This window comes from Oncorhynchus masou, chromosome 10 (assembly GCF_036934945.1).
Source record: "Oncorhynchus masou masou isolate Uvic2021 chromosome 10, UVic_Omas_1.1, whole genome shotgun sequence".
In the NCBI taxonomy this organism is placed as follows: domain Eukaryota; kingdom Metazoa; phylum Chordata; class Actinopteri; order Salmoniformes; family Salmonidae; genus Oncorhynchus; species Oncorhynchus masou.
In genome coordinates, this window is record NC_088221.1 from 15,642,781 (window position 1) to 15,666,295 (window position 23,515).

At 45.3% G+C, this 23,515-nt stretch overlaps 1 protein-coding gene across 3 annotated transcripts in view; it reads right to left on the reverse strand.

Annotated features, from left to right (window-relative positions):
• Positions 1–722: 722 nt before the first annotated feature.
• The window catches only part of LOC135547224 (neurabin-1-like), a 36,821-nt gene continuing 14,028 nt past the window's right edge, over positions 723–23,515 (reverse strand). Inside the window, exons 3-20 of one of the 3 annotated variants that reach the window (XM_064976017.1) lie at positions 13,351–13,483; positions 13,063–13,183; positions 12,498–12,602; positions 11,837–11,969; positions 10,986–11,144; positions 10,823–10,876; positions 10,371–10,600; positions 9,647–9,743; positions 8,609–8,753; positions 7,755–7,900; positions 7,226–7,556; positions 6,991–7,042; positions 6,844–6,915; positions 6,494–6,689; positions 5,440–5,484; positions 4,847–4,963; positions 2,595–2,783; positions 723–2,163 (exon numbers count right to left, since the gene is read on the reverse strand). In XM_064976017.1, coding sequence (XP_064832089.1) covers positions 2,005–2,163; positions 2,595–2,783; positions 4,847–4,963; positions 5,440–5,484; positions 6,494–6,689; positions 6,844–6,915; positions 6,991–7,042; positions 7,226–7,556; positions 7,755–7,900; positions 8,609–8,753; positions 9,647–9,743; positions 10,371–10,600; positions 10,823–10,876; positions 10,986–11,144; positions 11,837–11,969; positions 12,498–12,602; positions 13,063–13,183; positions 13,351–13,483 — 2,484 coding nt within the window. In that variant the 3' untranslated portion in view covers positions 723–2,004. The remainder of the gene's footprint in view (positions 2,164–2,594; positions 2,784–4,846; positions 4,964–5,439; positions 5,485–6,493; positions 6,690–6,843; positions 6,916–6,990; positions 7,043–7,225; positions 7,557–7,754; positions 7,901–8,608; positions 8,754–9,646; positions 9,744–10,370; positions 10,601–10,822; positions 10,877–10,985; positions 11,145–11,836; positions 11,970–12,497; positions 12,603–13,062; positions 13,184–13,350; positions 13,484–23,515) is intronic. The other 2 variants (XM_064976018.1, XM_064976019.1) reach the window with 2 other exon arrangements.

Consider the following 23,515-nt stretch of genomic DNA (forward strand, 5'->3'; position numbering starts at 1 on the left):
AGGCCAGTCAAGTTCTTCCTTGACAAACCATTTCTGTATGGACCTCGCTTTGTGCATGGGGGCATTGTCATGCTGAAACAGGGAAGGGCCTTCTCCAAACTGTTGGAAGCACAGAATGTCAGTGTATGCTGTAGAGTTAAGATTTCCCTTCACTGGAACTAAGGGGCCGAGCACAAACTATGAAAAACAGCTCCAAACCATTATTCCTCCACCAAACTTTACACTTGGCACTGCATTGGGGCAGGCAAAGCATTCTCCTGGCATCCGCCAAACCAAGATTAGACTGAGGATGGACAATTTTTCTCGGGCAGTCCCGTTCTGTGAGCTTGTATGATCTACCACTTCGGCTGAGCCGTTGTTGCTCCTAGACATATCCAGTTGACCAGGGCAGGAATTTGACAAACTGACTTGTTGGAAAGTGACATCCCATGACGGTGCCACGTTGTAAGACCCTGAGCTCTTCAGTAAAGCCATTCTACTGCCAATGTTTGTTTATGGAGATTGCATGGCTGTGTGCTCGATTTTATACACTTGTCAGCAACAGGTGTGGCTGAAATAGCTGAATCCACTAATTTGAAGATGTCCACATACTTTTGTATATATAGTGTTTGTATTCTGTTGACTATTAAAGTGTCCATTTGTTGAACTTAGCAGTCTGTCATCTCTTGAATGCAAAAACCATTAGACCTCCTAGTAAAGCACAAAATACACCCACAACAGAATCTGGTGTGAGAATTTGTTTATTTTATGTTGCTTTTACAATATGTACCAAGAATAGAATAATAAGATCTAGCTCTTTGTATTAGAACAAGTGGAGGGAATTAAACTAGTGTTTTTACATCCAAAATATAAACGAATCATTCTTGAATTTAAAATGTACATTGGAAAAAAATGCTTGGGTATGGACAAGCTCAACATGCACCCAACAGACACAGCCAACCATTCAATGGATTTAATGTCACAGGCGCACACCCTTCCATGGACCCCACACCCTGTCAGCAAGCAGTGCATGCAGTGTACAATAATATTGCATGTCTTGGTACCATACACGTACACGTAAACCTATTCGGTACAATAAGACCACAGAGTAGAACATCCTCCATTCTCGAAACAGGCACAGTTGGGGAGGGGATCAGCAGCATTGTTCGTTGTCATTACTTGATTCCTTTCATTTAGCAAAACAATTCTCTCATCCTAGTGGCTATTCTACTTAGTAGAAAAAGTATATATAAAATTATGAACCTTAATTATTTGAAAAAGTTATGCAGTTAATAAAAAAAAAGTATACACTTGCTCACGCTTTGAAGCTTAAAAGACAATATAGTGCTTTTATCTCAATAACTGTACAAAGTTCCTGCAAGAAAAGATCTGTACATGGTTACAGGAAAGTTATGCTAGCAAAAATACAATCTAAAAAAAACACAAAGCCGTACTGAATTCATTCCAATTGTTGTATGGGTAAATGTGCACAAATGCTGCAACTACATATCTGGAAACTTAAAAATGGATAAAAGTACTTTGTAGCTTTATAGTGGTAAAAGAAAACATGTTGGGTTTTGTTCTTGGTCATATCCCCACCAACACTTGTCAATATTACAGTATCACTTTCAGAAATCCCCGTTTCCCCGAATCTATCACAATGATGACGTGATACAGATACCGCTGGAAACAGGACCGTCAGTGTGTTTGATTTGATTAAAAAGCAGAACAGGCTTGTGTGTTCTTGTGAATAACCCAGTGACAAATAGGGCTATTTTCAGATGATTCTTCCAATTGGCACATTAAATCAACACTGTTAAGCTAGCATTATCATTACTGGCCATTATAGTCTCAGTACTGTGTGTGACTGTGCTTGTGCTCTCTTAATAACTACTGTGAAGTGGATGGCACTTACGTAGGCCTATAGGTGAAACAGAACAGATACAGGGGGTCGTTGAATGTCCTGCCTCGCCCGAGGGACATAGGGTTATGTTACGACAGAGAGTGGGTCACCTCTAGGGCAGCTCAGCAGACAGAGTCAGTGTTGGGAGGCAGCCTCCCACTGCGTCGTGCCTCCTTCTCCCTTTTCTCCCTCTGTTTCTCCAGCTTGTCCTGGGCCTTTCTCATGTCCTTCAGCTTCTTCTTGATGGTGGCCCGGTCACTCTGGCTGGACACACCCAGGGCCTGAGGGGAAAAACATCACGGGTCACATTCTAGGACACTACTTTCTGAAATGCATATAAACATTCGACAAATTTCCTCTTGTTTCTTATGTGTAATTGTCCTTATGCTCCGTGTTAGTGTAAATCATTGTGCAATTCACCCTGTTTATGTTTGGCCATTAGGTGGCAGTCAAAGATTAGAAACCTGACTGATATTGAGATGATGCAAGATGCAAGACTTCGCTCTCGCACAGTATCTGCGCATGTGCAACGGTTCCCGCGCCGTCCACAGCGTGGTAGCCGGGGCACTAAAACACTGGAGAAGTGAAGCCTCACGCTTCAGCGCTCTTAGTTGTCGCAGAAATTGACCCACTATGCTTTGTACATCTTAGTCCTATCGCTGAGTCTACCTTTACATTTTCTTTGGCCTTGTTGCTTGTGATGCCCTCTCACCTTCAACTTGTCACTGTCCAGGTGCATGAGCTGATGTCCATCCACACCCTTGGCAGTGAACTCAGGCGTGTATTGGTCCATGTTCATGCCCATCAACCAGTGACAGATTTGCTGATTGGTCCACTCGGAGACGGGGCGGTTCTGCCATTGGTACTCCTTCCCTGTGGGCACTGGCTCGTCATCCAGGGTCTACGGAACACCAAGAAACACATGCCATCCCAAGAAAACAAACAAAAAAACAGTAGCAATAATGTATTAAATAGCGAATCAATGTCAGGTCCATGACAATACATAAAAGCACAATATCAAAATATCATGGGACGGTGCAAAGTGACAAATCCCATTATTATTATTATTATTTTTAAAGAAGCTGTGTGCGCACTGCTCAATTCAGTTTGTCACAGCGCTGTTAAGTGGAAGCGGCCACGACATGCAGACGGAGCATGTTTGTTTTGTTCTACCTGGCTTGTTTGAGTATAGTAGGCAGGGCTTTGGTCTTAACGTTTATCTGAGTATAAATAAAAATCACTTATTGACTGAAACACCTACAAGATAAGCCATACAGCCACAAAAGTCAGTCATACACACCATCCATACACCATACACACAAAACACAGCCATACACCATACACACAAAACACAGCCATACACCATACACACAATCCATACACCATACACACAAAACACAGCCATACACACAAAACACAGCCGTACACACAAAACACAGCCGTACACCATATACACAATCCATACGCCATACACACAAAACACAGCCATACACACAATCCATACACCATACACCATACACACAAAACACAGCCATACACCATACACACAATCCATACGCCATACACACAATCCATACACCATACACACAATACACAGCCATACACACAATCCATACACCATACACACAAAACACAGCCATACACCATACACACAAAACACAGCCATACACACAATCCATACACCATACACACAATACACAGCCATACACACAATCCATACACCATACACACAAAACACAGCCATACACACAAAACACAGCCATACACCATACACACAAAACACAGCCATACACACAATCCATACACCATACACACAAAACACAGCCATGCACACAATCCATACACCATACACACAAAACACAGCCATACACCATACACACAAAACACAGCCATACACCATACACACAATCCATACACCATACACACAATACACAGCCATACACACAATCCATACACCATACACACAAAACACAGCCATACACCATACACACAATCCATACACACAAAACACAGCCATACACCATACACACAATCCATACACCATACACACAAAACACAGCCATACACACAAAACACAGCCGTACACCATATACACAATCCATACGCCATACACACAAAACACAGCCATACACACAATCCATACACCATACACACAAAACACAGCCATACACCATACACACAATCCATACGCCATACACACAATCCATACACCATACACACAATACACAGCCATACACACAATCCATACACCATACACACAAAACACAGCCATACACACAATCCATACACCATACACACAATACACAGCCATACACACAATCCATACACCATACACACAAAACACAGCCATACACACAAAACACAGCCATACACCATACACACAAAACACAGCCATACACACAATCCATACACCATACACACAAAACACAGCCATGCACACAATCCATACACCATACACACAAAACACAGCCATACACCATACACACAAAACACAGCCATACACCATACACACAATCCATACACCATACACACAATACACAGCCATACACACAATCCATACACCATACACACAAAACACAGCCATACACCATACACACAATCCATACACACAAAACACAGCCATACACACAATCCGAACACCACATACAAAGGGATGTTCCTTTCCACTAAACAGACACAGGAGCAGCACAGATCATTCTACGGTCTAACCAAGGAGCCTCTTCTGCTAGTTCGGCAAGCTGACTTGCATATCAAGGACCCGAAGCTAAAGACAGAAACGTGTTTTAACACCACACAGACAACTTCATCACACACATGCAACTTCACTCTCCGGCGGCCATTCACAATTCCATCGTCACAGCCACACGGGGGCAAAGAGCATGCAGAGACATCTGAGCAGCACCATCCCACACAGGCTTTTGTGGACGTGGAACAAAGAGAGAGAGAGAGAGAGAGAGCACTCACCTCACTGGACGAGAAGACTAAAGTATGTGAGCGCCCAGGCAGATTGGGCTCTGCAACTAAGCCTGCGATGTCTGAACTGGGGCTGCCAGGGTTTGAATCGTCTAAGACTGACAAACTCTGGAACAAGTGGAAACAAGGAGGAACGCATTAACTAGACAAACACATGGGTGGGTAAACAACAGTCCTTTACTCTGGGGAGTAAAAGCTCCAGGGAGGAAGGGGGATCCACAGTAGTACCGGTAAAACATGGAACATTAGGTTGAGAACTTGAACAGTGCATTTTCTGAAGAGAAAGTGGTGCGCTTGCAAGCTTGTGAAGGATCGCTTGATTCCTAAGACAAACAAACTACTTCTACTACGACACTTCATTCTAATCATCAAACCGTGTGTGATATGAGTGTGAAAGGTTAGATTTAGAATGCTCGACACACTACCACAAACCCAAGTCCACTACGACGACACAAATCAATTTGGGGGTATAATTAGTATGATCTAGAGGCGAAATGAACAATCACAACACTAGATGAAGGGTTAGTTCTAGTCTACCAGCTCCTCTAAGATTGGGGGGGGATAAAAAGGAAATCATACTGTACCAAATCTAACGAGCGACTGAACAAAGAGGACCAGGAGAGATTTGTCTGTTTTAAAAGAAGGACTGTTAGTGAGCGAGCTTGTCAGGTCGTTCTCCCTACTTTACACTGTGGATCACACTGCTCTGGCTGGCACAGGACCATGGGGCACAGACTCCGAGAAGTAGAATCCCAGCCAGCAGAACCAGGGGAGACCCTGTTTGTGGCCAACACTCCCCACACACTGCCCACCATCTCCCCATAGCCCTGGTGCTGTTGGCCTCCATCTACACCCCAGGCAGCCTGGTTGTGAATTAGTCAGGCCTGTTTGAGTAGATGCATTTAAACATGGGGATCATTCTGTGGTTGCTCAGCCATTGAAATGCCAGTGAATCCTCCTCTCTCTCTCTTTCTGATTAATAACGAATCAGCGTCTCAAAAAGCACCCTATAAAGGGAACTACTTTTGAACTGCAACGTCGTCATCCCTCGTTGGGAAACACGACGCCGGCCCGGCCGCACATCTCTCTATTTATTTCCATGCAGAGCAGAAACCTTGAACTGTGGACTACTGATCAAAGAATCACTGACTTATTACTGGCATGAATTGGTCCAGAAATGAGGGTTCAGTTCAGTGACACAGTGAAGGCATTTCATTTCACTTTATAGTAGCCAGAGCCATTTATTTCGAGAGTTAGGCCAACTTTTAGAATTTTGAATACTCAGTTGCATAGCGTTGTTTAATCATCCCCCATGTAATGTTAATGGCTGGCTAACATGGCTGCCATAGAATGTTGAGGTGTCATGCAAATGCATCATAACGCAGAAACCCTTACTGGGCCAACTCTTTAAATACATGGCTTTAGTAGTAGCTAATGAAATGTCATTTTGAGTCCCGGTGGGATTTGGCATACTAATTAAAATGGCTTCATACAATCTCTCCTCAATGCAAATGTCTTCTGCTTCTGTTTGTTACTGGCGATCCTGAAATGACTAAACATCTGTGTCTAGATTACGAGGGCTTTTTCTTTTCCGTCTTTTGTACGGGGTCAACTGAGGGGCGCGTGCGGCGTGCTTACCTTGTTTTTGCGGTCCTGGCTCTGCTCGCTGCTGGTCTCAGTGGCTGCGTATGGTAGGCTGCTGCTGGAGGACGAAGGCTCCTTGTCTCGGTCTCTGTCCCCAAACCAGGAGAAGGGCATACAGGTGGGAATAGAGGTCATGGACTCAGAGGGGGACAGGTTCCCTCCAGGTTCCTCCAGGAGCTCAGCAGAACCCCTGGGCATTAGGAAAAATAAAGAAAATAAGCTTAAGTCTCCAAATGACATATCGTCTCTTCAATAGCACTAAGGTCCTCTGATAGCAGAGCTGTGAGTGTACGGTGATGACAGCCAGGATGTGGTGACACGGTAGGCATAGTGACAAGACATACCTGCTGTCCAGAGATGCTCGCATCGCCTCCTTGTCATGTTTCTTCCCTTTGCCACCAGACTTCCGAAGGCCACTGTTGGTTTTCAAAAGCTTTAGATAACACAGGACTGACAAATTGAAAACAAAAATCACTCTCTCAGGCACTTACCCAAAAATCGTCTTTTTGGGTTTTCCTGCTGAAGAACTCTCATTTGTCTCATCTGTAACAGAGTCACATTTTCAAAATAACATAATTACATCAACTGCTGCAAGCAGAGAGCCAGTAAGAGACACATCAATATGGTGACAGTCAGTGGCGATAGTAGCAACATCTTGTTTTGTAAATGTACAGCGTGCGGAGAATGCTGTGGTCAGCAGACTGATCTCTGGATATGGGACAGTACCTTTGAGCTCCTTGCCCTTCCCCCTGGACTCCCGTTTCTTCACATTGCGCAGGAGCCCCGAGGGGGAGTGTGGCGAGAGCAAAGCGGTATCTTTAGGCGGCGACAGAGAAGGACTGCTCCCACTCTCGGCGCTGTTTCTCTGGGACGGGGGCAGGGAGGAGCTGCTGGAGAGCTCCAACTTGCTCCTGAGTCTCTCCCCAGCCTCGGGGATCTCGTCCTTCTGGCCGTTCCCAGGGTAACAGATTGGCACCGGCAGGGACAGGCTCTCCTGGAAGGACCTCCTCCTCCTGGCATAGTCCTCCTCTGCATCCTCCTCCTCTTCCTTGTTCTCCTGGAGGGAAAGACACCGTCAGCAGCGTTGACTAAAGAGACAAAACAGTGTCTCCGTGACGGGACTGACCCATGTGAGCATTGGTATTGAACACGCAGTCAACAGAAGGAGATGAGGAAGGATGTGTCTTTGAATTAGCTCGTACTATTCACCCTGATATTACTTCCCAAAATGAACGAGAGAACATTCTGAGCTGACCTGCGACTGGCAAGGGGACGCGCCAAGGTTCTCCTTCAGTTTGTTGCGAGACGGACGATTCCTCCTTGGGGCCAGTAAGCCCTTGGCCTTGTGTGCACTGGTGTCCAAGCGGTCAGTCTCAGGGACCAGCTCGCTCCAGTCTGTATCTGTGGGGGAGGGACAAAAACACAGCCCGGCACAGTAGACAGTAAGGCCTGGGAATTATCAGGGACCTCATGATACGATATCGCGTTACTGCTGATACGATTCAATACTGCGATTTTAATTGCGATTTGATGTGCCAACCATATTGCTGACTATGATTCTGCTGCAGAGAGACGAGAGCAGGAGAAGACGAGTTTCAATCAGTCGGGGAAATAAAAGTGGTGAAAACATGTTGGCTCACGATCCCAAAATAATACTGCGATAAGTGACACTTTCACTTTTTATCTCGATCACTACCACACGAGGTACACACGCTGCTTCCCTATTCCCTATTTAGTGAGCTACTTCTGGTCAGGGCCCACTGGTTCACTGAGTGTACAAAACATTAGGAACACATGTAATATTGAGTTGTACCCCCTTTTGCCCTCAGAACTACCTCAATTCGTCGTTGCATGGACTCCACGAGGTGTCGAAAGCGTTCCACAGGGATGCTGGCCCATGTTGACTCCAATGCTTCCCACAGTTGGTGTCAAGTTGGTGACATCTATAAGGGATCATAGCTTTCCCCTGAATTTCACCTGGTCATCCTGTCATGTTCCTAATGTTTTGTGCACTCAGTGTATAGTTAACAAGGGTGTCATTTGAGACGTATCCACACACTCGCCCTCTTTTAGTGGTAAATGGAGTATGGCTCCTAGACTCCTACTTACCTAACAGTAGAGAGTCCACAGACTGTGTGTTGGTGACGGGGCCTTCACTCCCCTGGCTGCTCCATCGTCTTTCCTCGGCAAAGTCCTGACCTGACTGGGTCTCCACGTGGTCAGCAGATGGACTGCTGCCCTCCAGGACTGCTATCTGAGGAGAGAACCACAGAACGGACCATCAACCCTCTCTGTCTCCACGAGGTCTGAACCCTCTCTCCTTCTCCACGAGGTCTGAACCCTCTCTCCTTCTCCACGAGGTCTGAACCCTCTCTCCTTCTCCACGAGGTCTGAACCCTCTCTCCTTCTCCACGAGGTCGGAACCCTCTCTCCTTCTCCACGAGGTCGGAACCCTCTCTCCTTCTCCACGAGGTCGGAACCCTCTCTCCTTCTCCACGAGGTCGGAACCCTCTCTCCTTCTCCACGAGGTCGGAACCCTCTCTCCTTCTCCACGAGGTCGGAACCCTCTCTCCTTCTCCACGAGGTCGGAACCCTCTCTCCTTCTCCACGAGGTCGGAACCCTCTCTCCTTCTCCACGAGGTCTGAACCCTCTCTCCTTATCCACGAGGTCGGAACCCTCTCTCCTTCTCCACGAGGTCTGAACCCTCTCTCCTTCTCCACGAGGTCTGAACCCTCTCTCCTTCTCCACGAGGTCTGAACCCTCTCTCCTTCTCCACGAGGTCTGAACCCTCTCTCCTTCTCCACGAGGTCTGAACCCTCTCTCCTTCTCCACGAGGTCTGAACCCTCTCTCCTTCTCCACGAGGTCTGAACCCTCTCTCCTTCTCCACGAGGTCTGAACCCTCTCTCCTTCTCCACGAGGTCTGAACCCTCTCTCCTTCTCCACGAGGTCTGAACCCTCTCTCCTTCTCCACGAGGTCTGAACCCTCTCTCCTTCTCCACAAGGTCTGAACCCTCTCCACAACATCTGTTAGAATATTCCAGTCTCTTTCTCATAATTTGTAAATGAGAACTTGTTCTCAACTAGCCTACCTGGTTAAATAACGGTGAAATAAACAATAAAATAAATAATCATATGTTCCTCTCACCCTGTCCTGCAGGCTTTCAAGCTGCTCCTTGTACCATCGATCCTTCTCATCTAGAACTTTCTTCAGCTCCTCCTCCTTCTTCACAAAGTCAATCTCCCTGGAAAGGAATCAGACCATTAGACTTCAAAATCATTCCACTGACGTGTGGACATACAGTGCATTCGATTGAACCCAATCGAAACATCTCTGGAGAGACCTGAAAATAGCTGTGCAGCAACGCTCTCCATCCAACGTGACAGAGCTTGAGAGGATCTGCAGAGAAGAATGGGAGAAACTCCCCAAATACAGGTGCGCCAAGCTTGTAGCGTCATACCCAAGAAGACTCGAGGCTGTAATCACTGCCAAATGTGCTTCAACAAAGTACTGAGTAAAGGGTCTGAATACTTATGTACATGTGATATCTTATTTTATTTTTTCCAAAAATGTCTACAAACCTGTTTTTGCTTTGTCATTACGGGGTATTGTGTGTAGATTGATGAGGGGAGAAAACAATTTAATCCATTTGAGAATAAGGCTGTAACGTGATAAAATGTAGAAAATGTCAAGGGATCTGAATACTTTCCAAATGCACTGTACTGTACTTTTTACACAACATGACTCAGCATAGAGGAAGTGGAAGAATGCCTTCAGCTTGTTCAGAATGAGGGAAGCACAGGTCAACACAAGTCGAGACTTCAAAATAACGCTCTTCTAAAGAACTTGACCCCAAGTGAACTCAACTCACTTCTGCTGGTAGTCTTTGAGAAGTTTCTTGGCCTTGTTGTATTTCTTGTCCAGCGTCTCGTACTGGCTCTGGCTCTCAGACAGGTGCTCGTTGACAGTTTTACACAGAGCCTGGGCTTCTAGCCAGTACCCTTCCAGATTCAACATTTTCTCATTGCTGCTCTCAATCTTCTGCTCCAACTCAGCCACTCTCATCTCCCTGGATGCTTTGTCCTCCTCCGACGCCCTTAACTGTAGAGGAAGAGTGAAATGTATTTTTTTAGTACCTAAATCTAAGGGCTTCTCATCTACTAGTACAATCAACATATTCAAAAATCATTACGGTCAGTCAGATGACAGACAAGATGACAAGTACGGGTTGGTCACCGGCCGGGGCGACAGATTGCGCTCCATGCATTGACCCATATGTACTCATGTTTATGAAACAGTAGCTTGTCCTCCAGATGTACATACCTTTTCCTTCAGTTGGTTTATTGCCGCTGTTCCTACGCTGTGTTTCAGTTGGAGCTCGGGTAAAGAGAGAAGCCATTTCAGTAACAAAAACAAGCACATTTCACACAAGCAATTACACATCCGCCATAATATAAAGCGGTGGTAATTCTATCAGGTGAAATACCTCCTGGACTTTTAAGCCCATCTGCGTGGAGTCCATGTTGAAGGGCATGAACATGGCCTCTGTCTCTGGTGGGTCCAACACCTCCACAGTCCTTCCGCCAGAGAAACTAGACCTTAGCATATCTTCCTCCTCGCCGTCTTCCTCCTCGTAGTGCTCCTCCTGAAACATAACCAACCACAACCACATCACACGGCCGGTCACCTAGCCACGCCCACGTGGCGCCCTGCGGGCTCGGCGCCCAGCGGGGAGGTATGGGTAATCACTACATCATATCCCGGTGTTACCGTAACATCCTGCAGGAGAGCCAGGCGGGAGCCCTGTGTCAGAAGGAAACTCATCTCTGCGTCAACATGTTCCATCCCACAACCAACCCCAAACATGAGGCAACACAGGGAAAAACACTGCATAAATCCCCACACAGCTCATTGACTTGCATACCTACACAGAAATAATTAAATATCTGCCCATTTTGTCACCCACCACCAACCACATAGCTCCTTGTACATGAGTAGGCCAGTATTGAAGTAGATGCACACGTATGAAATATGTTCCACAACGGGACATGTTTTATCACCTTTTAAGAGATTCAATAGGCTTAAGCTTTTACTTGCTTTTCCAGGAGCCCTACCTCTCTGTGCTCAGTTCCTCTATAAATAAAGGCTTGTGGTTGCTTGTGCTTTTGAAAAGCAAACATTGCACAATTCCACCAGGCTCCAGCAGCCAGACCCCCCCACACAGCCCCAGGGTGACAACACACCATGCTTATTCACTGCTACCTTCCCGGCTGGAGTGGCGACTGGACTGGGCTAACCACAGGGCCAGGGTTGGGTGAGGCCGCCCGGGTGACTCACCTCCTCGGTGGACTGTTCGTAGAGGTCGTCCCGGTGCTGCTGCTCCTGCTGGCTCTTCTCCTGCTCCAGAGTCTCGCTGATCAGACGCGCCACCTCGCTCTGTGTCCCCGGCTTCTCCCGGCCAATCAGAAAGCTGTTTGTGTGAGAGCGTGGTGGGTCAGCGTAAAGAGGGGTAGTACCAGCAGATGCCTGGCTGGTCGATGACATTCCCTTTGCTCTAAAGCCTTGGCATACCAGTTTAGTTCCAATCATAATAGCTGACTCATGCTGATAAGGGTCAGTGTAAATGTCAGGAAAAACGGATTAAACCTGTTTATTGAACTTTTCCTAGAGTGTGAGCGTGTCGTTTGCCTACGGTGAATCATTCACCTGCGCCCTATGTGGGCCTGCTCTCTTTGTGTAGGCTTGAGGCACACTCAGTATACAATAATAAAAACAAATCCATTTCCCCTTTCAACATCTCTCAAGGATATTTATTTTCCTCCAGTCATACCCGAAAAACTGTAAAACGATAGCTATGAGGTCATTTACTGGTAGGCTACCGGACGGCCACACGTTTAATCTCAGAACACAAGGGGGGCGGGGGGGGGCGAGGCTGCTCTCACCTAGGATCACAAGGACTTATTTCAAAAATGTACTACTGAAGCTGGACTGAGCTCACCTGACCGTTCCTTTCGTGTTCTTCAGGACTGTAGCAGCAAACAGCTGAGTCACTCCCACCAGACTGATCCCATCCACCTCCACTATCTGGTCATTCACCTGGATCCTAGGGGAAAGGACAACACGTCATGGTCAGGCATGGCGTAGATGCCGGAAAGAGGGCGTGTCATCGACAAGGGGTGCACTGGAACCACGTCGTAGTAATAACTCCTTCCCCTTTTCTTTTTTCAGCCAACAAATTCTTCCAGCTGGCAGCGCAACAGAAGGCCAGATTCCCTGGGAAGCGGAGGGAGCTATTTTCTTTCGCTGCCTTACAGGGTTATAAATACAGCCAGTTGCTTAGAAATGGTGTCTGAAGACCATTGGGGAAATGAAGCATTTGTACCCTTTCACATCCCCACAGTGTTGTGGACCATCGAGATGGCTCTGTAATGCATCCAGAGACAGTTCCAGGTGTCTACGGTACAACGCATTTGAACTGCCAAGGTTAAAACATGGTTCAAATGTGAATGCCTCTGTTAAGCACGGTAGAGTGCAACGCGTTCCCCCAGGGGGTTTGGCATCACCTGCCATCCCGTTCAGCCGCTCCCCGCTCTGTTATGGTCTTCACAAAGATTCCCAGTTTCTCCAGGCCCTGGTCAGCTCCCACTCCCATCCCTATGATACTGATGCCCAAGCCGTTATCTCCTGTGGGACAAAACAAGGATGGGGAGTTAGAATGGATGGGACTGCATTCTCTGGACAACTGTGATGAGGATGCTGCTCTTTTGCCTTGTAAAAAAGAAAATCTCAAATGGTACTCAGAGACACTTGGGTTAATAAAGGAAAGATGAAATGCAGACGAGAACACGGACCCTTTTCAATTTCCACGGGGAACACGTCCATCTTCTCCACCCTCTTCTCCAGCTCGTACTCAGCCGACGCCGCCACGGGGTCCACCTCATCGTTGCGCCGGTCGTATTCCTCGTTAGAGTAGGTGCTGAAGACCTGCAGTGTGGAAGCAAGCACAAGAGGTCTTACAACTAGGAAGAAAAGTGCAATCGTCACCTTGTATATTAAGATTAGTGGCGCAATTCGATCCAACCCTCATTGCAGTATTTACGCAGTAGCTCTTTTTCCCCAATGGTCAAATACACGCACAGAATGGTCTTGGGTACTGTATAAAACCCTAGAACTACTACCAGGGCGACCCCCATCACAGGTATGCTTTCGCTTTTCAGAATTAGACGCATGTGGGCACGGGATGAATACTGTATATAAAGGATAAAAACAATTATTTAAAAAAAACATCTGCCCATGTGGGATTAGAACTTACAACCATTGAACTATTTTGCAAAGAAAATCATATTATTAACTGAAATATCACATTTACATAAGTATTCAGACCCTTTACTCAGTACTTTGTTGAAGCACCTTTGTCAGAGGTTTCAGCCTCGAGTCTTCTTGGGCATGACACTACAAGCTTGGCACACCTGTATTTGGGGAGTTCCTCCCATTCATCTCTGCTCTCTCAAGCTCTGTCAGGTTGGATGGGGAGCGTCGCTGCACAGCAATTTTCAGGTCTCTCTGAAGATGTTCGATCGGGTTCAAGCCCGAGCTCTGGCTAGGCCACTCAAGGACATTCAGAGACTTGTCCCACTCCTGCGTTGTCTTGGCTGTGTGATTAGGGTCGTTGTCCTGCTGGAAGGTGAACCTTTGCCCCAGTCGGAGGTCCTGAGCACTCTGGAGAAGGTTTTCATCAAGGATCTCTGTACTTTGCTCCGTTCATCTTTGCCTCGATCCTGACTAGTCTCCCCGTTCCTGTTGCTTAAAAACATCCCCACAGCATGATCCTGCCACCACCATGAAGCACCGTAGGGACGGTGGCAGGTTTCGTCCAGATGTTACACTTGGCAATCAGGCCAAATAGTTCAATCTTGGTTTCATCGGACCAGAGAATATTATTTCTCATGGTCTGAGAGAGTCTTTAGGTGACTTTTGGCAAACTCCAAGCGGGCTGTCATTTTACTGTGGAGTGGCTTCCATCTGGCCACTCTACCATAAGTCCTGATTGGTAGAGTGCTGCAGAGATGGTTGTCCTTCTGGATGGTTCTCCCATCTCCACAGAGGAACTCTGGAGCTCTGTCAAAGTGACCATCGGGTTCTTGGTCACCTCCCTGACAAAGGCCTTTCTCCCCGATTGCTCAGTTTGGCCGGGTGGCCAGCTCTAGGAAGAGTCTTGGTGGTTCCAAACTTCTTCCATTTAAGAATGATGGAGGCCAATTCCTTCAACCTCATTGTTTGTTTTTTTTGCTCTGACATGCACTGTCAACTGTGGGATGTTATATAGACAGGTGTGTACCTTTCCAAATCATGTCCAATCAACTGAATTTACCACAGCTGGACTCCAATCAAGTTATAAAAACATCTCAAGGATGATCAATGGAAACAGGATGCACCGGATCTCAGTGACGATTCTCATAGCAAAGGGTCTGAATACTTGTGTAAATAAGGTTTGTCTATATTTGATTTTTAATACATTTTCGCTTTGTCATTGTGGACTATTGTGTGTAGATTGACGAGGGGAAAAAAAGTTACATTTAGTCCATTTTAGAATACGGCTGTAAAGTAACAAAATGTGGAAAAAGGGAAAAGATCTGAATACTTCCCAGAATGCACTGTAAGAAACGGTAAGCAAAAACATTTCAATGTGGTCTATGCGGCAATGTGCCCTACTGCCTTTTGAATTGTGTGTAACGTCAGTTGTCTAGTCAAGGAAGCGTCATGCTAAATATATTGGCACACTTCACTTACCAAGACCATTACCAAATAAGTCGTGCTGTCACCAGCTTTTATAGTAAGCCTTGAGGTGGTACCACCCAGCACATCTAGAAGAGAGTGTATTTCATGTCGAACCCCTCCCTTGAGATGACGTAGGTGCCTCTACATCACAATTTCAATGGTAGAATTGAACCGTTCGGGGCAAAATAGGCTAGATTTACTACTAAAAGTATATGACATCTGCAACAAACTTAAAATGAAGACCAGAAATGGCTTTTCATTCTAACTAAGCCAAAAACATTTGGTTTACAATTACTTTTTATTTACTTCATGAAAGTTTCTCTGTAATAAGGGCCAGACACATTTTCTGTCTGTCTGTACTCATAAAACGAGTGATATTCTCTAAAATAGGCCTGTTCTGCTTAAAACTATTGTATTTATCAGTCTCTACTGTGGTTATGAGTTTCAATAAATATGAAGCAGACTAGGCCTTGAGGTCTGAAACTCTAACCCTTCTTCATTAGTTATCAATAAAAACAAAACAGTGCTCCCAGTACCATCAACAGTTGTTCACCCTTTGTATTGCCAGTGAAAGAAGCTTCTGTCTCTGTTATTTTTCAGACAGTGAGGTAGCTCAGTGTCTCACCAGTTTACAGCAAACAGACGCGCTGACGCATACAAATGCCCGTATGCACAAAGACGCACTGTCCCGGGGATTTCATTAAGGTTTAAAGAACCTATGATTTGAGCAGACATAACATAGCAGGCTGGTTCAGTCTCAGTTCACCGACGATGTGGCCGATTTCTTGTTAGGACCCTAGTTGCACACACAGTATGGCAGGCAAAGAACGCCCCACGAGAAAGTAGGCCACAGCTGGGAGGAAAAGAGGAATAGATGTGGCAAAGAGCAATGCTCTGTGGAAACAGGTGGTAATCCTCAGTACTAAAATGAAGAGATAACATGAACAGCGGACAGAAAGCCTGTATTCAGTCCCCAATCTTCTGCTCTCTGCCAGGTTTCATTGCAGGTTGGCCATTTCTATGATTAAATCAAACATAGCATACTATGGTATAAATACTAAAGTATTTACTGTAGAGTTTTTGTAGACTTTACTGTAGTATTTACAGTTAACCATAGTATAAATATTGTAGTAAAAGAAAAATGTAGTATATATATACAAACTATAGTAATCAGTGTAGTGTTTTTGCAGATTGTAGTATACTGCAGTGTTTCTGCTGATATTACTGTAGTATTTACTATAGTGTTTTTGTTGCATTGTCTTTGACATAGAAGTGAAACCTCCCGGAGAAACACTAAAATAGCAAAGTTTCCATAAACTGTAGGTCGGTCGGTCGGTCGGTAGGTAGGACTGGGGTCTGAACAGAAAGTTCAGAGATTCTGCTCTATAACTTGTACTGAACAAAATATGGTCTATACTAGGCATGTAGGTTTCTTACTTATGGCACAAATGGGATATGGGGAGGGAAATGGGCAGGCTATATGCAAATTAAATACTCTAGTATTTACTACAGTTTTAAAAAAGTGTCATGTTTTGCAGACCTTCCTGTAGTATTTGCTAGTGTTTTTTCTCGCCGGATAATACTATAGTATATGCCATAGTATTCTACAATATACTACAACATTCTATAGTAAGTACTACACATGATCGATGGATACTAGAGTGTGTAGTATAGTATTCTACAGTATACTACAGTTTACTCCAGAATTATAGTATATAGTATGTACTGGAATATTCTATATTAAAATGTAAGTATTTTGGGAATCTGGGTTTGGCGGATGTCAGGAAACCCCTACCTGCCCGAATGCATAGTGCCAACTGTAAAGTTTGGTGGAGGAGGATCTGGGGCTGCCTTTCATGGTTCGGGCTAGGCCCCTTAGTTCCAGTGAAGGGATATTTAATGGTACAGCATACAATTACCTTTCAGACAATTCTGTACTTCCAACATTGTGGCAACAGTTTGGGGAAGGTCTTTTCCTGTTTCAGCATGACAATGCCCCCGTGCACAAAGCGAGGTCCATACAGAAATGGTTTGTGAGATCAGTGTGGAAGAACTTGACTGGCCTGCACAGAGTCCTGACCTCAACCCCATCAAACACCTTTGGGATGAATTGGAACGCCGACTGCGAGCCAGGCCAAAATCGCCCAAAATCAGTGCGTGACCTCACTAATGCTCGTGGCTGAATGGAAGAAAGTCCCCACAGCATTGTTCCAACATCTAGTGAAAAGCCTTCCCAGAAGTATGGCGGCTGTTATAGCAGCAAAAAGGGGGGAGGACCAACTCCATATTAATGTACATGATTTTGTAATGAGATGTTCAATGAGCAGGTGTCCACATACTTTTGGTCATGTAGTGTATGTGTCCGACCCATCTAAAGCAGCCTGGGCTGTGGGCTACAAGGCCTTTATGGCATGAAGTCTCTTCCTCAGTCACAATGTGATATCCAGCCAGAGAGTCAGAGCCAGAGCAAGCAGTGCAGCCAGATGGGAATTCAAAGCTGCTTTTTACAGATGAGCACAGGTCTGCTCTGGGACATCACCAGTAACACAGTAAGCTCTACTGATCACAGGGATGGAGCTCTTCGGGCTTGGATTATTTTTTCAGACATCCTGTGTCAAGAACTCCGGGAAACTGCAGATTTGTTTGGGTTTAAAAAGAAAAAGGAATGCTGACGAGACTACAACTGTCAAAGCCAAAGGAATGAACTCAGTCTAGTGTGGATTCTGTTCTCCCTCATTTCTAAGGCATGGGGTCAGCTTCAAGTGTGAGCTCACTGAAACAGTGCTCCCCATACATGGACAGAGCAGTTGTTACCTCATGCATCCACAGTGTCTGGACCCTACCCAATGACCTCACCATGTCATTACAACTCAACGAAGGGCTCAGAAAAGAGGGGCCCACTGTTCCAGTCAGAGCACTTTAAATCGAGTAGAGAATACCAGAGACAAACAAAAACTGGCTCAGTTATTCTCCAGAAGATAGACGTAAAGCCTGGCATCAACTGACCGTCCATGGTTTGGGAAGTTAGACGTCTAACTGGGAAAGACTTATCCTCTCTCTCTCTCCATGGCGGTTCATGGCCGTTGTGATCTCTCGAGTGCTCCCCAGATGTCGCGAGCGGTGAGGACGTATGGTCCGGGAGATTAAAGCACGCCGTCCTCAGAGAGAAACAGGAGGTTGCCGTCTGCTCGGGGCTGGCAGAGTGGGAGTTAGAGCAAGGCTGTAGGATTAGAACCGGGTTTCGTTTGGAAGCTTGGCTGGAGTCGTAGTGAGAAGGCTGCACGGTGTAATCCAGTACACATTTCCACAGCCCCGAGGTCCGGATCCCAGGAGCGTGTCTGGACTTGAGGATCCAGGCAGGCCAGGCGGTCGGTCGTCTCCGACACCCACCGTCTCTGTGTAGACTACTATGGGTTTCTCACGTGAACATTCCTAGTGTAAACAGATTGGAAACTAAAAAGGGTGTGTACACACTACTGCAATTTTGTGGTGAATGGAAGAATGCCATTTATGAAGCCTCATCCCTCTCCTAGAAGCCCAGCTCTATTCTCCTCGTCATCTTATCAGAGGTAGAGCTAGCTTTCGACCGTGTCTCTGGGTATAATTTAGTTTTAGCTGAACACTATCCTCTCCTCCTCAAAAGGCAAGGCCATCTCATGAAGGATTCAGATTAGAGTGGATCTGCCAAATAATACAGGGCGTACAAATGTTCTCTGGTATTTCAAATGAAAACAGTTCAGTCAAAGCACATCAGTCCTTGGTTTATCTGACACACACACGCACACACACATATAAAAAAAAAGGTTGAGAATGTGCTCTACAAACGTCCGTATTTACATGAACAACCAGGCAGATCAGTTTGGGGATTTAATAACCAGTTCAAATCCAAACAAATCAATAAAAATGAAAGCAGACAGAAAATGTCATTAAAAGATGAAAAAGGCTTGGTTTTGGGGGTTTACAGTAATTAGGTGGAGAAAACGTAATAGAAAAGCTAACTGTGGAACGGAGGGAACACACTGATGATTCCCAGGCTTCAGTTGGACTCTGCAGCACTGAAGTGGTTTTGCTTGGCTTCTTCCCTGGCACTTTTTCTGGACCGACTTTCCTGTTGCCATGGAATACTTCCAGCTATTCGGAACAACGTTCCTTTCTCTTGCGGCTGAAACCTAATCACTCAAGCACTGTGTTGTGTGGTAGACACAAGAAAAAGACTCAGAAATCAAATCTCTTTATTAGACCCGAAAAAAAACACACACAGCTTGCTGTTGTTATCACCGATCTCCAGTTACCATGTGAAACCCCCAGTTACCTTTATCTCTGTGTGCAGGCCTGGTGGTTGGGCAGGTACGGATCACCATTGGTTCCAATTCTGGAAGCCCAACTTTCAGTGAACATCACTTAGCATACACCGACCAGGACAAGCAGATTCAAAATCAATTGGTCAAGCTCACTGCATTTCCTTTGACTACTTGGCTGAAAGCTTGGCAATTAATGTAGCATTAGTTTTTGTTGTTGTTGTGCCTCTAAATCTTTAATGGGGTGGCAGAAGCTGTGAAGTGGCTTGGTAAGCCATAGTGCCATCTGCTTCTTATGTTCTCTTTCTCCACGTCTTGTGAAAGCCCGTCTCTCAGCACGCCTGGCTTGATTAATGCACGTCATCCACCTTCAACCAGCATAGAGGGCTGCTGTAGACACACACACACACACACACACACACACAAAACTTTCCCCTCTCCAGTTATCCCCCCCCCCAAAAAAAATACCACTGTGGGAAATGAGTCAGCAGCTGAGAGAGAAACTAACCAGAGAATGCAGCACCCCACCAGGGTACCAAAGCGAGCACAGAGCACTGGATCGGGAGGAGCACATTACGTAAGCAGCTACAAATGAAAACATGCTGTGGGAACGGGAAAGGGGTCTGGAGTGGATCGTACAGTAATTAGGAAAGAAAGCATGCCACCAAGTTATTCAGTCCTGAATAAACCGAACACAGAATCGGCCCAATATTTCCTGCTAGCATGCTCTACAAAAACATAGGACCAGATAAACATATACATTGGTTGGATAACAAAAACTATGTCAAGGTAGGCCTACTTTTGAACTCTACCTTTGAAGAAATAAACAATGAATGAATCACTCTGGAAAAGAAAGATACTGACTGGCTGTTTAATTGGGACAAAGAGGCCAAACCCTAACCCTGTTTTTGGTGATGTGGTCTGAGAAAAATAGAATGCAGCGTAATTCCAGTTTGGAATCAGACATGTGACTCGCACATCACTACTTCACAGGAGCACCATTTTTATTTTATTTTATCAAACTGCATTTTTTTTTGGTCAGAAATGCCTTCTGGAGCATGTGAACTTTCATGTGCCTTAATAAGAAATTTGTACAAATAACAAATAAGAATAAAATTGTTAAAATTACTAGCTAAAAAGGACAGCAACCTTCCCGCTAGACATGATTGGCTGAGATAATGCCAAGAGATGAGTTTGGATTGGTCTACCATCTGTCTATAAGATGAGCTGGTCAGTATGTGTAGGTAATCATTTTTAACGCAGCTTTTTTAGAAATATATCACGTCGTAGAACTGCATAAGTGCTGTTCTCCACTTTCTGGAGGGCCGAGTTTTGAAATCAGTGGAATTAGAGTATGATGGCTAAGGAGATTGTCTGCAAATTTGCAATCAGCGTCGAAAAGAGAACACACACACTTGTCTACGGATTACATCTTCAAGCTAAGGGGCAACCATAACGGAGAAGGAGAAGTATCCATCCATATATATGGGTAAGAGAGTCTAGATAGCTACATTTTCTGTTATCTCACATTTCTAATTCTGTCAAAGTGGTTTTCATGTCAAGTTAAAGTGTACTGTCAGCTAGCTAACATTACGTGTATGATCTGTGTAGTAATATTATTTGTATCTCAGAGCCATTTGCTTTGCTAGTTATAGCCTAACGTTAGCTAGCTAATATTGAACCTGGTTGGTTAGCTACCTGCAGATTCATGCAGGATAGTAACGTTATGAGTTTGGATTATGGTTAATTGTTTAGCAAGCTAGCTACATGTCTAAAAATACATTATGCAAGTAACTACTTCAACAGAATGTTTATGATGTCACTGCAACAGCTGTTGATAGACATAGCTGGTAAATTTGCTCTGGCTATCTACTCTGATTTCAGAGCACTTTCGTCTGAATGTGCCAGAGCGCAGAATAACTGACCAATTTACGAACACTCAACAGCCGTTGAATACGGCCGGTATCAATAAATGTTGGCAAAAAAGCGTCATTCAATTGTTGCCAGCAGCACAGTTGCAGTCACCAACACTCTGGATAACATTAAAACAGCCTAACCAGCTCTGCTAGGGCAAGTAAAATGGACAGAGTGAGCTGTTCTCTCATTTGTGTCTGGAAGTAGCTAGCAAGCTAGCCAACGTTAGTCAGTTAGCTTGGGTGCTTGACTGCTGTTAGGTCCGTACGCTCAGATCAACCCTACTCCTCAGCCAGAGCGTCCAGTGTGCACTCTGAACCCCTCCGAGAGCTGAACGCTCTGAATTTACAAACGGCAAATCTGACAACACACTTAAGTTTATGAACGCCCAGAGCACACTCTGGCACTCCAGATTAAATTGACGAACACACCAGTAGTATAAACCAGCCTTTAGTCTTGAAATCTTTGGTTGTTTAGTACATACAGTAGCCTCACATGTGAATCGTTAAAGAGATGGTTGGGGCTAAAGCTTAACATGCTGTAAATTATGCTGCATGGGTGAAGACAAAGACAAGCTCTCCAGTAGGTGTACCAAAACATTCAAAGGGCATTTTCTCAAAAGTGAGGTTACAAGTTCATCAACTTTCAAAGCAGAATTACTTTCCCCACTGTTCCTCAACTGTAGTGTATGATATACCATTTTCTTGTGATTGTATTTGTTTGTCCCACTATCAAGTGAGTGTATGAAGGGGCTGCAGGGTAGCCTAGTGGTTAGAGCGGCAGGGTAGCCTAGTGGTTAGAGCGTTGGACTAGTAACCGGAAGGTTGCAAGTTCAAACCCCTGAGCTAACAAGGTACAAATCTGTCGTTCTGCCCCTGAACAGGCAGTTAACCCACTGTTCCTAGGCCGTCATTGAAAATAAGAATTTGTTCTTAACGGACTTGCCTAGTTAAATAAAGGTAAAATAAAATGTGCGCTTTATCTAAATATTCAATTTTATAAATTATTGCTGTAGTTATCACCTACTTTTATCCCATGTATATAAAAAAAACACAATTTAACATAAGACTGAATGGAGCCGGTCGGTCACATAAAATCAAAGGAGCATGGTTGAGACGAGTTGAGCAGGTTTGTTTACACATGGCCCGCAGACTCAGATTAACCTCGTTGTGTCCTGCCGTGCGGCTAAAAAGTATCTGATACCACTTCGTCTTCTGCAGCGCTGAAAACACAAGTTATTGATGTACTTATTTGTAATCGCATAATGAAACACAGTATGAGGCAATCACAATCAGCCCCAGACCAGCCAGTCTCTCACTGTGCCAAAGAACTTAAAAGGCAGCATTGAGGCAGCTGTATTGGTATTCAGGGCCCATCCCTCCAGTCTCCAGCCCAGGTGGCTGGAGAGAGCCCAGATCCTGGCCGGGCCTCACTCTCTTCTCAGGCTATGCTGGTTTGGCTTAAATGCGGAAGACAAATTTCAGTTGAATGCATTCAGTTGTACAACTGACTGGGTATCCCCCTTTCCCTTTCTCTGCTGGCTAGATGAGAGGTGGTGTGTGTCAGACACATTCCTTTTGCCACCAAACAGAGATAGGAAATGGAAAGCATAACACTTTGTGGATGGGACGGAAGGGAGTAGCCCATAGCGAAAGAGGACTCAACTTTGTATCTGTGCCATCATAGCATCTGTGACAGCATGGGCAGCGCCATTGAGGCTTTCTTCTTCAAGATTGGCTTATCCCTGCCGATGACCTGGTTGGATATGACTCTAACAGGGTCACCAGGAGGGGTCAGGCAATGAAGTTGGAAGTCCCGCCCAGTTGACTACATTAAAATTGTGGAAACCCTCAATGGCGCTACCCATGCTAATATACCCTTTTGGCCACTAGAGGCCTCTATCATGCTGTATGGAGTAGCCCCTCTCGGAGTTCCCCTGGCCACAGTGGTGGGCCCGGACTATATCTAGCCTCATTCACTTCCCAGGGTTCCCACACAGAAAATAAAGTGGGAAGGAGAGGAGTGG